Here is a 15620-nt window from a genome sequence, read left to right as displayed (position 1 = left end):
AACTTGAATACATTTAAGTTATTTTTATATTTTAATTTTAACCTTTGCTATAGTAATAAAGAAAAAGTTGCGTTGAAAGGTTTTAAACAAAAATGGTAGCTCCTTGTCCCATCCTTCCCCACCCCTTAGTTTTGCTCTCCAGAATCAAGCATTTTTAATTCCTTTAGCTCTTTTCTCTCGCTTTTTACCTCTATATTGTTTAATATCTTGCCATCTTAATTGATCTGTTTTATATCAATTTACAATAATACAATAGTGTGGTATTATTATTTAGTTGTATGTTGGCTTCCTGTAATGGATTTAGCTTTAACTCTGAACATCCCTTCTCTCTGTTCTTATTTCTCCACAATAGTCAAATCACAATTTTTGGTTACCTCCATCATCACTATTTATATTATGATGACCATTTAAATATATTTACAACAAAAGAAAGTAGAATCCTATGGTGTTATTTTTTTTTAAGAGGGGGTGGGGGTTGGGACAAAGGGAGGAGAGAGAGAATCTCAAGTAAGCTCCACACCCCGTGCTTGAGCTTGATATGAGGCTTGATCCTACAGCCCTGAGATTATGACCTGAGCCAAAATCAAGAGTCAGATGCTCAACTGACTGAGCCACCCAAATGCCTGCTATGGTATTCTTTCTTGTACAACTTTTTATTTGTTTAAAGTTAATAATTATCTTATTTTCTTTTGCTTAATTTTCTTTGTTACCTCTCTGAAACACTACCACTCCTTTCTTTTTGTATAGCTTTTTGTTTTCCCCAGAGTCTGTAATTGCTTTGTTTTTCCTTTTATTTAATTTTCTGTATCTAGCCAAATAGATCATCAGAACTACAAAGCATCTATTTTATCAGTATTGTTTGTGGAAGTGGTCAAATATACCAGATAATCTACCAATCTTCCACATCCTCTTCCTCTCCAACCTCTCCCCAGACCTCCTTCATCCTCCTTCTGCAGTATGAAGTAATATTTTTTCTAGTGTCTGGAAATTTATATGATAAGCCTTTGGTGAGAATGTTTTGTGAAGATGACACTCAATGGATCCTTTCGAAGTTTCAGGGGCTTATCTAATCATTATAAGCACTTTTATGTAACAGTTTTATATAAGCAGATTTTGAAAGTGTGTTTTAAATACTACTGTACAAGGATTGCCTTCATTTTCTAGTTGACAAGGTTTTTGAAGGGAGTTCTCCTAATAGTGGATAAAGTGCCACATCTGGATGCCTGAAATGTCTCGTGATTAAAAGTAGGATTTGCTACTCTCTAATTCAAGTCCTATTTTTTGACATGTATATTAACCTCAGGGTGAATTACCTAAAGTTTGAATCCTAGATAATTATTAAGAATGTATCCCCAATTTCTCTTTATTCTCAAACTCATAATGGCACTTGCCACCATGAAAACTAGTTTTTAATATATGGAAGTTAAATATAGTTTTAAAACAAATTCTATTTTAAAAATTTGTTTTACATACTATTTTTTGTTAGCTGCATTAGAAGCATTACACAATAATAAGGAATTAACTATGCTTGTTCCAATAACACCTTCCCTCCCTGATACCTTATACATGCAGAACATTTTTGGTGAATTCTTACTGGGTCCTACTAAGTAGGACAACACATTGTTTTACTTTACTGAAGTAGAAATTAAGGCCTTTGCAGCAATTCATGATTAGGTTTTCTTATGGAGACTTTTTGTTCTTAGATAGTGCATTCCCCTGTAAAGGAGGATTAGTGTTTTCCTAAATGATCCACTATATAAATCGGGAATGGTGCTGATTCTTTAGAGAAGGAAAAATTATTTTCAGTGTTTTTCAATATATTTTAATTCCATTCCTTTTGAGATTGATGCAATTCAAGTTGCATGCTATTCAGTTGAGTTCTTGTGGAACATAGCTCTGTACCTTCATTTGATTTATTTCCTGAGACATCACTGGAAGAAAACAATGTTTTTGAATCCTTAAGATCTTAGTTGAAATGCTCAATCCTGTTAGCCTCTACAAGCAGAGATTGAATGTCTGTGATCATCAAGTCCTCCTCCCAGAATGCACCGTTATTGGAATGCCCCTGGCGTCTGTCTAGATCTGTAGTTTTGAAGTAACTACACATCTCAGGATGCACCACCCCTTTGCCCTTCCTTTTCTGTCTTCAGTTGTATTGTCCACTGAAAGCTGTGGACAGACATAGGGGAGGTAAATCCCCAGGGGTAGGTGTAGGCTGACTTGTTTGCCTGAGATTTATTTTTCCAGATTTTTAAGAAATTGGTGGGTGATGGGGTTCACACTGAGGAGTGGTGGAAAACAGGGAAACACCTACTGGAGATTATGGCAGAATTTCTAGCTATTTATCAATGGGCTGTTTGCCTACTTCCCTGCTTGATTTCCCAAGACTTATAAAGTTGAGGGTGGTTTTCTGTTATCTCCATTTCATGTCACTTGCACGTGTATAGTTAACTAGTGATTGATTTGCAGTAATTTATTTCCATCAGTGCTAAGGGGCTTTCCCCAGAATTTCAGTATGCATGGTAGATTCTAAAGCGATTCTCTAGGGATTCTGTGCATTTCTCCTGACATTTTGGACCCTTTAAAATGAATGATTTTGCTAATTGGGTATTTTGTGTAAGGGATTTCCTGGCACTTGCATTTATACTGTATTACTGGCAGCTTATCAACAATATATGTGTTTACTCCATCAATTGACTATGAAAATGTTTGGTTTGTTTCATCAGTTAGATTCAGCATCACTTCTCTCTGAGGAACAGTTAAGGTGTCTTCTGGATGAATGCATACTCAAACAGAAGTCTGTGACTAGACTTTATTCAGAAAGAGAAAAGGAAGACATTGAGGATATGACACCGGAGGTCCCCTGTCTTTCCAGATCTATCCTTTCTGAGCTCCTAAATGGGTTAGAAACAAAATTCACAGAGGTGAAAGATGCAGATATGCTGGAGAATGTGGAATGTGAAACATGTGCAGGCTACTATCTCACCAAAGCCTTGACTGGGCATTTCATGTCCCGGGCTCTTGTCATCGAAGCAGAGAATTTGAAATGCCTCCAACTTTCTGAGGACAAGGTTATTTGTGACACAAAAGACTATTTCATGTCGAAGACCCTTGGCATTGGAAGACTGAAAAGGCCCTCTTTCTTGGATGATCCACTGTATGGCAAAAATGTGAGCCTTTCATCCGAAGACCAACATCTGAAAGTCAGCCCTCCAGAGAAACCAGAAATGGGTAAGGCTTGGAGAATATATATGTTGGTGTATAATTATTACTCAGCCTCTCAATATAAATGTGTTATAGTTTAAGGTAGAGCAGGATAAGAGGTATGTTTGTAAGTCACAGATGGTGTCAGTAGCATGCAGCATGACAATTTATCCGTGTTTGTACGAGAGCAAGATTGAGATTAGTACTTTTATGAGATACATTATTCCTAATGGTAATTAATACGTATTCTTGATGGTTATACAGAAAACAGTTATGGTTTCAGAATAAAACAAATTAGTTTAAACAGATGCAAATAATTTGAATAGATTTGCTTAGTCTTTTAACTTCCATATTTCAGGGATGGACATTTATTCCACGGGATGAATTTGTAAAATGTGAAATGCATTTTATTAGTTTTTTTTTAAAAGATTTTACTTATTTATTCATGAGAGACATAGAGAGAGAGAGGCAGAGACACAAGCAGTGGGAGAAGCAGGCTCCATGCAGGGAGCCAGACGTGGGACCTGATCCCGGGTCTCCAAGATCACACCCTGGACTGAAGGCGGCGCTAAACCGCTGAGCCACCGGGGCTGCCCTCCATTTTATTAGTTTCTATACAAATTTCTCATCCCAGTTGTGTGTATATACTTGGTATTTTGTCTGGATACAGTGTTGCATTTTACAATGGGACAGGTGGACAGTTTTTGACATACTGTGGACAGTTTTTGACCTAAATATTCAATTACCTATGTTAGAAGTCTATTTAAGTAGACTTAACTTTTTCCTCTAAGGTAGATTACTCTATTGAATGATCTACTGATTATTTTCTATATTGTCTACTAAATTTATGTTGATCTATTACTAGCTCCATGCTACTTATTAAGTCTAGAATCTATTAATTCTGAACTAACTCCTCAGTCCCATATTTTTCACTGCCCGCCAGATAGCTAGCTTCATGTGGTTATGGCCTCAAACTGATTTCCTTATCTTTCCTTTTAACTCAGATTTTCCTCTCTCTTCTGTTTCTGCAGTCACCCTGGGCTCAAAATTTGAGTCATCGTTGTATCTTCTCCCTCTTTTGCTTCCCACCTTCGCCCTTCGGTATTGTTTGCTGTGCTCCTGCAGCGCCTCCCATGCCCATCCCTTCCTTGCTCTTCCTGCTGCCTCAGCTGGACACTGTGATAGCCCTCGGACCAGGCCTCCTTACCGCTGGGTTCTCCTCTCCTCCGGCCATTGCTGATTACGGCTAAACTAATTCCACCAAAGTACAGCTTTGGTGACCACACTTTGCACCTCAGAAACTTCTGACGCTCTCCACTGCCTACTGAATATGATCTACATTCTTTCCCTGGCCGTTCAAGGCCTCCACAATCAAGAGTTCGATCTTCCTAATTGGTCTCTAACTAAGCCTCTATATGTTATTCAGGTTAGCTAATCTGGTCTCAGGATTTCCAGTGCTTTCCTCTGCCCCTGGATGGCCCTGACCCTCTTTTCCTGAAGAATGTTCAGGTGCCCCTTCAGTGGCAGTTGGATTCCCAACCCTATCTTCTCTGAATGTAACCTTCCACACTTCCCTTTTTAAAAAGCTTGATTTCTCCTCTGAATGTCCTAGAACATTGGTCTCCCATCAGATCATTTCACATACCCTGTCTTGAAGTTGTTGTGCACATGCGCCCCTTCTCTTCCTTATACTTGTGTAATTTTTTTTTTAAGGACAAAGATCCTATCTTTTGATTTGTTATTACATCTCCTGTGATGCCCAAAGTGCTGCCTTAAACCAAGTGCCTGTTTAGTAAATGAAAATTTACCCCAGTTTTCAAATAATATGCTGAAAATGTGGTTCACATTTATTCTTCACATCGTGAATGAAAGCAGGTGGTATTGCTTAAGAATTATGCAAGGCTCACATGCTATATAAAGATTTGGAACTTTTCTTCTTTTTTTAAATGAAATTTTACAAGCTATGAAGTTTGTATCCAGCAGAGTTCATTTTTACAACATGCAATTCGATTAGATGGGTGCATTTTGCCTCCCCCGACTAAGGATCTTCATTTAAAAAATAAACTGTGAAAACTTTGTTCTGCTCTAAAATCGCAGTGTATTTTCTTTGTAGCTGAAGAATTTTTATCAGAGAAGGTATCTGCATCTCCTTTTTGTCTACTCTAAGCAGACTTACATTGGATGTGACAATTTGTTGTATATGCGAGCTCATTCCAGTGGAGTCTGTGTGTACGGAGGTTTAGAATAGTACTTCACTAAAATATGACTTTATTTCTATGTGACCTTGTGTCACACTGATGTATATCTGTCTCTGAGTAGAACATGACAAGATGGAATGAACTGGAACTTCTTGTGACTTGATGGAAAGCAGCTGTGTAGCTTATCTATCACTTCATAGAAGATGCCTTTGAAAGCACCAGGAGTCCCTAATGTGTAACAGCCCTTGTGAGTGTGGTGGACTAAGATGGCATAGAGTGAATATGGGAGCTAGATTTTCTGTTTATTGCATAACAAACTATAAGGAACAGGTTCTACAATCTCGTTTTGAGTGCATGTTAGCATACCTGAGGTTGGAGTTTCTAATTTTACTAACCTCGGTGTTTACGATGAAAATCCTTGGCTAATCAATTTTATTCTGAATACTAAATTGTAATTATGTGCTTTCTCCGAAAGTGAACACTAAAACGGAATGCCAAGCCAGCTTTCTTGGCAAAAAGCCCTTCACAAATGTAACTTTAATGAGGAGTTGCAGTGTGTTCAGCCATTACATTATATTTAGGTCTTTCTTAGGAAGCAGATACATGTGAATGTGATTCAGAGTAGATTTCTGTAGACAGGAATGAACTAAGAAAGACCAGTTATTTTCTCTTTCAATAGAAAATATTATTGGTACATACTTTTCTTTTTCTTGATGAATTGAGGTCTGTTACAAGTATGAAAATACTTTTAAAAGGCAGAGTCAGATAAAACTTCAAAAAGAGGACCCAGCTGAATGATATTGAGGGCCGTTCTAAATTGTGGCATTGGAAAAGAAGGATCTGCCTCACAGCTGTATTAAAGTTTGTGCTTTAGGCTTGGTGGTAACTACTGATATTTGACTTTCTGGATACAAGGTCCAGTAAATTTAGGGGCTCAGTTGGTTAAGCGTCTGCCTTCAGCTCAGGTCATGATCTCAGGGTCCTGGGATGGAGCCCTGCATAGGCACCCTGCTCAGTAGGGAGTCTTTTTCTCCCTCTCCCTTTGCCCCTCCCTCTGCTCATGCACTCAAGCTCTCTCAAATAAAACCTTAAAAAAAACAAAAAAACTCCAAGGTCCAGTAAATTCAGTGTTGTACTCACTCACTGTTGGGGCTATAGGGGATTGGTAAATACTGTCTTCTCTTCCCCACCCAGATCAGAACCCATGTAAAGATAGATGGATTCTGACGAATGCAGAACAAGTAGGTTGGCTTCATTGCTGATGAAACGTAGGGCGTTGTGAACTGTGTAGGCAGTTACGTGGTCTTCTCAATACTGTGTCCTCCAGGTGAACTGATACACCCAGTCACTGGCAGAGGTTTAAAGCTTCAGGCCTCACCTGTGGAGACCCATCCATGTAGAACCAATAGCATGGAGGAATGGAGGAGCCATGAAATAGCCTTGGTGGGGAGGGGCAGTGTGCTGACTCCCATGAAGGAAGGGGCTAAGCTGAGCATGCCATTTCTTCCCTCAAACTCACTGACCAGCTTTCTTTGGCACTGCTTCACCTGGGAGATAGCCCTGAGTATACCGGCTTTTTAGGGAGAAAGGCCTTCAGGTCTGTGGTTAGTCTAGTATTTAATCAAGTTATCCTGTGTTGGATTGCTTTCCAGAGAATCCAAACAAAAAGGTGTCCTACGCATGTATGGTATTCTTTTTCCCCCACTTGGCATTTGAACTACTTATCAAGAGACATTCATAGAGTAAAGAGGAAAATATGAATAACAAAAGCAATAATAATAGAATAGGGCAAAAGGGGACACTAAGTCAGTCCTGTAGTAAAGAAAGGGGTCAGACTATACTAATTCTTCAGGGGCAAAGTGGAATTTCCCATAAGACCTGTATAATAGATAGTGCTTTAAAAAATTTCTGTATCGAATGAGTCAGTTAAGTTTGTTTTAAAAATAACAACCCTAAATGAAAACTAGGGCTGCTAACTTTCTTGGTTGGCTCAGGAGCGTCCTGGTTTTTACCACCGAGTGTTTCTTGTCCTTGGAAACCCTTGGTCTCTGGCAAACTGGGATGATTGGTCACTTTTAATGGAAACTAAGAACAAAAAAGCCAAAGGGCGAATTAATTACCTAAAGCTTGCAGTAGTCTGGGTAAGTAGCAGGAGCCTGGAGCCTAGAGGAGCAGAGGGATGTTGGGTGTGCCCACTCACCAGCATTATCTGGTCTAGTGGTTGGGAGCATGGGCTTTGGCTGAGCCAGATCTGGCTTTGAATTCTTTGCTATTAGCAATGATCTGAGGCAAGTTACTTCATCTCTGTCCTCCTCACCTTGGTTTCCTTATTGGTAAGATAAGATGGTTTTATTACTTCAATAAGGATCAAATGATATAAAAATGATTATGTCTGTGACTGGGGGTGGTTGGCTTACATGGGGGCAGTAGTCCCTCCTTATCTGCTGTTTCAGCCACCTGTGTTCTGCAGCCTTCCAGAAGCAGGTGATTCTCCTTTTGACTTGTCAGGAGGTTAACAGTAGGCTAACACTATGTCACAATGCCTATGTCCTTCACCTTCATCCCCTCATGTAAGCGTTTTATCCCCTCACATCATCACAATGAGAAGTGGGAGTGTAGTACAAGACATTTTGAGAGAGACCAGGCTCACATAACTTTTATTACAGTAAATTATAATTGTTCTATTTTTTTTAGGGGGATCCCTGGGTGGCGCAGCGGTTTAGCGCCTGCCTTTGGCCCAGGGCGCGATCCTGGAGACCCGGGATTGAATCCCACGTCGGGCTCCCGGTGCATGGAGCCTGCTTCTCCCTCTGCCTATGTCTCTGCCTCTCTCTTTCTCTCTCTCTCTGTGTGACTATCATAAATAAATTTAAAAAAAAAGAAAGAAAATTTAAAAAGTATGCATATATGGGAAAAATCATAGTATATATGGGGTTTGGTATTCTCCATGGTCTCAGGCATCCACTGAGGGTCTTGGAACATATTCCTTTTGGATGAGAGTGACTACTGTATTTAAGGTTAATCAGGAAATTTTCCATAAAAGCCTGGACTTCTGACTTTTCTGACAAATCAGCAGGTTCTTCCATCAGTGAGGAGAGCTGAGTAGCAGACATTCCCTTTGGAAGGGGCAGGTACCTCCGGGAGGACACAACCCCTGTCTGTTCCTCTCTACTTCATGTGCCTGGCTCTTTGGAGCCATAAGATTTCCATCCCATGTTATAAGCCTTTGCTGCTTTGAGTGTGGCCCAAACACCGGCAGCTTGTTAGAAAACCTACTGACTCAGAGTTTGCACTTTAATAAAATCCCCCCAATGACACTTATTATGAAGTTTGAGAAGCACTGGTACAAACCACAGAGTGTTATTCCTAACCAGAGAGAGCATCAGGATCATCTGGGGAGTTTTCTGCTTGTTTTTTCTTTATACCTGTGTCTAAGGCCCTAGCCTGACTTACTGAAATTAGAATCCCTGGTGTGGAGCATTCAGTCTGTCAGATTAATACAAGCTACAAGATTTTGTTATACATATTTGAGAAGTACGGATTTCAGTATAGATGTAAGAAAGCTAACTAGGTTATTCCATTGGGGTCCTCAGATGGAACAAGTTGTACCAACAATGACCACTGTATAATCTCAAAATACTTCAAGTTGAGATGCTACGCACCAAAACTTTATTTGCTTGTAACTTTTTCCTTATTTATTTTTAAATTTTAATTCCAGTATAGTTTACACTGTTAAATTAGGTTCAGGTGTACAATACAGTGATTCACCATTGACTGTAACTTGAGGTGGTTGTAGGTGGATTAGCTTTTGTGAAGGACGTTGCAGTTTTGAAGGGCTGTGTGTTAGTATAGGTCCTTCCTCGGACCACTTGAATAGTTTCAAAGGCACTAGATTGTTTTGAGAATGTTTTCTTTGTTGTAATATAGACTTCCTGGTTTGTAGTGGAGCGCTGAGATTCTAAAATAGTAACACTATTAGCTACCTTTTCTTTCTTTCTTTCTTTTTTCCATTAAAAAATATGTTGGCTTGCTCTTAGGGAAATACTTGACTCGTCATTGCTTTAATGGAGTTCTGTGTCCCTCAAACTGTGTGTGCCTTCAAGCTTCCTAGTTGTTATTTGTTAAATTACTTTTTCAAGGCGACTCATTGCTTTTCAGATGCTCCTTGTAACTAAACCCCTCTCCAAATTTATTTGATCAAAATATCAGAGCTGCTATATGAGAAATTTCCAGTGTTCATTACCTCTTGATATAAAACTTTAGTATATAGTATGTTGATATTCAATGAACTTATCTTTTCAAGTTACTCTCAGCTAATTTTCTTCCATTTTGATTTGAGGTGGACTTTTCATGTAAATATGTGCCACTGATGGCACTACTTAAAAAATACTACTTTATCATTTTGTTTAGTAGTGTGGACAATAGCATGTTGAGGAGTTTTGGTATTGCAATGCATTATCCTTTTATCAGTTAATATGAACTTATGATTCTATTGCTTCATTCAAATTGGGTAAAATGAGAAAGATCATAACTGTAGACTAGATTTATGGACCAGCAATACTGGGATCTTGTTGGAAATGTAGGGTCCTAGGCCCTGCTCCAGACCTACTGTATCAGAGTCTGCGTTTTAGCAAGATACCCCAACAAGTGATTTGTACACTTGTTAAAGAGTGAGAAGCTCTGGACTAGATGGTTTGCTAGTCCCTTTACTCCAGGATTATCTATATGGTGGTGGTGAAAATAATGTCAGAAAGTATCTCCTTTTCTATCTGCTCAGTCTTTCTTAAATTCCATTGTAATGATGATACTACCTTCTCCAGGTGATCTTCTCTCTCTAAACATCCCTCCTGTCCTGCGGTAACCTTCCCCTTAGTCACTGAGAGCAAGCATGCCCCAGCTTGAGTTCTCTACTCTTTCATGGTCGATATTTTATTTGGAGATGCACATACCTGGCATAGGATCATCTATGCTTTGTGTGCTCTTGATTTTCAGAACTCTCTACTTGGCATTGCCTCAGATCTGTCTGGCATTTTAAGCTATACAGAGTCCATCCCTTAGGCAATACTTCTTACCTTTGGCAACATGTTAGAATCACTTGATGAGGGGTGCCCAGGTGGTGGCTTAGTGGTTGAGCATCTGCCTTTGGCTCAGGTCATCAAGTCCCACTTTGGGCTCCTTGTAGGGAGGCTGCTTCTCTCTCTGCCTTTGTCTCTGCCCCTCTCTCTTTCTCTGTGTCTCACATGAATAAATAAATAAAATCTTAAAAAAAGAATCACTTGATGAGATTTAAAACTAATGCCTTGGTTCCATCTCAGATGAATCAAATCTATTTCTAGGGGTTGGCTCTGGACATCAGTGTTCGTTCATTAAGGACATTGTTCTAGGATATAAGGAATAGGACTCTGAATTGTTTCATTGTCTGTTGAGGAAGGCAGGCATTTAAGCAGATAATCACAGCAGGGGCGAGACAAGTATAGTAAGAGCTTCGGGACGAAATCTATGGCAATAGTACAGAGGGAATGATGAACCCTGGGGAGATAGGGAAGTGACATTTGAGTCAAGCCTCCGAGGATGTTGGTCATTTACTGGTTGGGCAAGAAGGGCAACACTCCAGATGGAAGAAATAGTACTTGGGAAGGCCTGGGACACGGTCTTATCATTCCTCATCTCAGGTGTGGAATATTGAGGTCCGCTGCTCATCTATCTCACCTTCCTCCCTGCTTAACGTTTCTCGTCCGTGTGTAGACAATATCACTCCATTTCTCACTTTACTCTCTGAAACTCCAAATTATTTGTCCTTAATTATTAGCTTGATTTGTAAAAATAGCATTATTGACACATATTTTATCTACCTATATTCATTTCCTATGGTTGCCACAACAAATGATCACAACAGAAATTTAGTATCTTCAAGTTCTGGAGGCCCGAAGTCTGAAATCAGGGTCAGAAAGGAAATACTCTGCCTGGAGACTCTAGGGAAAAATGCCCCCTTGCTTCTTCCAGTGTCTCAGACTATTGACGTTCTTTGGCTTTCTTGCTTTGTGGCCACATCACGCCAATCTCTGCTTCTGTTTTCACATTGCCTTTTTCTCTGTGTTTGTGTCTAATCTGCCTCTGCTTTGCTCTGGTAAGGACATTTGTTCCTGAACATATGGCCCACCTGGATTAATCCAGGATCATCTTATTTCAAGAGCCTTAACTGTTACATCTGCAAAGACCCTTTCCCCAAGTTAGGTAGCTGTCATAGGTTCCAGGGATTAGAATGTGGACATAACATTTTTGGCCACCATTCAACAGTCCTTCACAATTCAATGGTTTTTATAGTCACAGAATTGTGCTTCCATCACCACTATCAATTTTACAACATTTTCCTCACCCCCCAAAACAAATGTTATACCCGCTCCCCATATTCCCCTAACACCCCCAGTGCTAGGCAACCACTAATCTACTTTCTGTCTCCATGCCTTTGCATTTGCCTCATTTGGACATTTCATATAAATGGAATCATAACAACATGTGGCCTTTTGCATCTGGCTTCTTACACTTAGCAAAATGTTTTCAAGTTTCATCCATGTTGTAGGAGGTATCTGTATTCTTTTTTTTTCTTTTAATCTTAACCTCATTTTAAGTTGAAAGTTAAAGTTTTTATTTATTTTTAATTTTTTAATTTTTTAAATTGGAGTTCGATTTGCCAACATATAGCATAATACCCGGTGCTCATCCCAACTGCCCCCTTCAGTGCCCATCACCCAGTCACCCCAACCTCCCGCCTACTTCCCCTTCACTACCCCTTGTTCATTTCCCAGAATTAGGTGTGTCTCATGTTTTGTCACCCTCACTGATATTTTCACTCATTTTCTCTCCTTTCCCTTTATTCCTTTTCACTGATTTTTATATTCCCCAAATGAATGAGAACATATAATGTTTGTCCTTTTCCAATTGACTTATTTCACTCAGCATAATGCCCTCCAGGTCCCTCCACATCGAGGCAAATGGTGGGTATTTGTCGTTTCTAATGGCTGAGTAATATTCCATTGTATCCATAGACCACAGCTTCTTTATCCATTCATCTTTCGATGGACACCGAGGCTCTTTCCACAGTTTGGCAAAAGACATGAACAGAAATCTCACAGAGGAGGGCATAGACATGGCCAACAAGCACATGAGAAAATGCTCCGCATCTCTGGCCATCAGGGAAATACAAATCAAAACCACAATGAGATCCCACCTCACACCAGTGAGAATGGGGAAATTCACAAGGCAGGAAACCACAAATGTTGGAGAGGATGCGGAGAAAGGGGAACCCTCTTGCACTGTTGGTGGGAATGTGAACTGGTGCAGCCACTCTGGAAAACTGTGTGGAGGTTCCTCAAAGAGTTAAAAATAGACCTGCCCTACGACCCAGCAATTGCACTGTTGGGGATTTACCCCAAAGATTCAGATGCAATGAAACGTCGGGACACCTGCACCCCGATGTTTCTAGCAGCAATGTCCACAATAGCCAAACTGTGGAAGGAGCCTCGGTGTCCATCGAAAGATGAATGGATAAAGAAGATGTGGTCTATGTATTCTTTTTTTATGTTGAATGATAATGTCTTGTATGGCTGTACCAAGTTTTCTTTATCCACTAACCAGTTGGATGGACATTTGGGTTGTTTCTACTTTTTAGCTGTTATGTGTAATGCTGCTCTGAAAACTGGCCTACGGATTTTTGTGTGGATGTGTTTTCATTCTCTGTGGTGTACACACAGGAGTAGAGTTACTGGTAACTATGGTAACTTTTTGAGGACCTGCTAGACTGTTTTCCAAAGTGGCTGCACCATTTTACATTTCCACCAGTGGTGTATGAGGGTGTCAGTTTTTCTGGTGTCTGGCTTTAATTTTATTGTGTTCTTTTTGTTCGTTCTGTTATCACTTCTGGCTTTGCTGATAACCTTCTCACTAAGGTTGGGAGAATATTTCCATTTCATTTCTGCTAGTGTCACATTTCTTTTTTCTCACACTGAAGAAATAGAAAATGATCAATTCTTGTCCACCCTGAATGTCACATTTACTTTTGGTTTCAGCCTGCTTCCCAGAAATAGTGCAAAGCAAGCAACAATAACACAGGTTGATGTCATCTCCAAATCCATAACTATTTTAGCTCTCAAAACCTAGCAAGTTCTTTCTTGGCTGTAAGCTAAATGAAGGCGGGTCCCTTCTCTTTTGTTTTTTTTCTTGTGAACTTTGTATACAGCCCGTGGTGAGTGTCCAACAAATATTAAATGAGAACAGCTATTGTCTCATGTGTAAAATGACTTACTGTTCTGTAGGTTGAATAATTTTTCTTAATTATGCATACATTTCTGATTGCTTTACAACTTTGGTTATTGTTTTCAATGTGCAGATGAACAGGAGACTGAAGATGTGATGGAAGAATGGAAAGAATCTTAAAGACTTGCTGGGTGTGCTTTTAAGAAAGTTGGTAAATTAAATTACATTTTTTTTTAATCCTTATATTCAGTGACTGCATTTATGGAGACCACTGGTCAAATACTGACTTTAATATTTGGATTCTCTTCCTGGATTATATTTCTTTGATATTTTTGAGACTTGGGGTACAATTGGTCAATGGCTTTCTCCATTGAAATTCCTGGTAAGATTGTGTTTTATTGCTAATCTTGTAACATCAGGGATACATTACAGAAATCACCATTTTATGTATGTGTGTGCTATGTTAAAATTAGTTGAAGTGCTATTATGGCTTTGTATTTGATTTTATGTGTTACAACGTCATTGGGACTCCAGATTTAATCACTGAATTCTTATTTGGGCTCTGATGTTCTAGCTTTCCTCCTCTCTAATGCCTGGTAAGTACAACTTGCCATAGGAAAAAAAAATTTTCTCAACAAAGCAATGTTAGCATAGGCTTTGCTTTCTTATTAGCAATGATACTTTGCTTAAACAGGAGTTTGAATTACTTGATTTTTTTTATTATCAGTTATCATCTTTCAGAATGCAGCAAATATATCATCCTGTTGGAGAGAGTATATATACATCAGAATTTTGAGCAGAGGTTCAATGCTTCACTTTGATTGAACCAGTTTAATCACATTCACATCTCTGACGCAAATTCTGTGGCCAGAGGCCACTATGATGATTGGTGTAGTCAAGGAGTCATGCTTACTTTCCTAGATGGGAGTTGGGTCAATCTCCCTGGAATAGCATGTAGAAACTAGGGACAATAGTAAAAAATAAGCGGTTGCAAGGAGTGCTTAGGAGGAAGCAAACATATATCTACTGCAGTTACTAACCTCCTGCTGTCTCCCAATGAGAATACTATGGTGAACCCTCTAATTTTAAATAGCATGAAGGCTGGAGGGGATAAATAATAAATAATTATTAAAATATTAAATAATTTGTTGCTGCTCCTCCACATTAGACTTACAGATGTCATAGAGACAACCACCTTCTAGTTAATAATTTAATATACAACTAGTATGAAAGAACCATATAAAGAAGTCTTCTAAATCTTCTTTTTGGTCATGCTTATGCTACACTGGTAATAGATGGACGATACCCTTAAATACATGGTCATTAATCAAAATGCCATAAATACCATAAAGAGGGGGCAAAGGGAAGATACTGATATTTTTTTCCAGAGTGCCCTGAAACTTAGAATGCAGCAAATAAAGATTGGCTATTTAAGAAAATTTCTATTTTAAAAGTTTTGTCGAGTTCCAAGTAAGTCATTGGATTCACAAGAAAATTTTATATCAGCACTTTTTTTTTTTCCCCAATGAATTGGTGGCTAGAGCTAGAAGTCCAATTTATTTCTGATGAAAAAGAAATGAGCTGGCTATTGTTCTGCCTTTAATGAAGTTTGGAGTGATAGGAATGTAGATGATTATTTTTTGCTTACATGTTTTCATCTACTGATAGTGGATGATGTTAATGATCGCTTATATCACATTTCCTTGACTTTAAAAAGTGAATTTTTTACTATTTTCAGAGGAATCAACAGGCAATTTCTTTTTTGAGCCTCCCCTTTCAGTTTACATTAAAGTAATTGTGGTTCATGTTGATGTCCATGTGTGACTGTAACTTATCTTGATGCTAAGAATTTTGTTGTGTGGGCACTGGCAGAAATTAAAGTCATGCTTTTAGACTCTCCTAGGAGTGACATGTGCATTATAAGGTTTGAGTCAGGGGAGAGGTGACCTGGGTGGGAACTTGGAA

General features: G+C 39.1%; 1 protein-coding gene across 2 annotated transcripts in view; it reads left to right on the top strand.

The window, feature by feature from the left end:
• FSIP1 (fibrous sheath interacting protein 1) overlaps positions 1-15554 on the top strand; it is a 194422-nt gene extending 178868 nt beyond the window's left edge. For both annotated transcript variants that reach the window (XM_025998444.2, XM_072738234.1), the window contains 2 exons: positions 2727-3231; positions 13789-15554. In XM_025998444.2, coding sequence (XP_025854229.1) covers positions 2727-3231; positions 13789-13835 — 552 coding nt within the window. In that variant the 3' untranslated portion in view covers positions 13836-15554. The remainder of the gene's footprint in view (positions 1-2726; positions 3232-13788) is intronic.
• Positions 15555-15620: the final 66 nt, after the last annotated feature.

Source organism: Vulpes vulpes, chromosome 15, assembly GCF_048418805.1.
Source record: "Vulpes vulpes isolate BD-2025 chromosome 15, VulVul3, whole genome shotgun sequence".
In the NCBI taxonomy this organism is placed as follows: domain Eukaryota; kingdom Metazoa; phylum Chordata; class Mammalia; order Carnivora; family Canidae; genus Vulpes; species Vulpes vulpes.
Note: the sequence above shows the minus strand (reverse complement) of the source record. Positions and strands in the feature narration are given on the sequence as shown.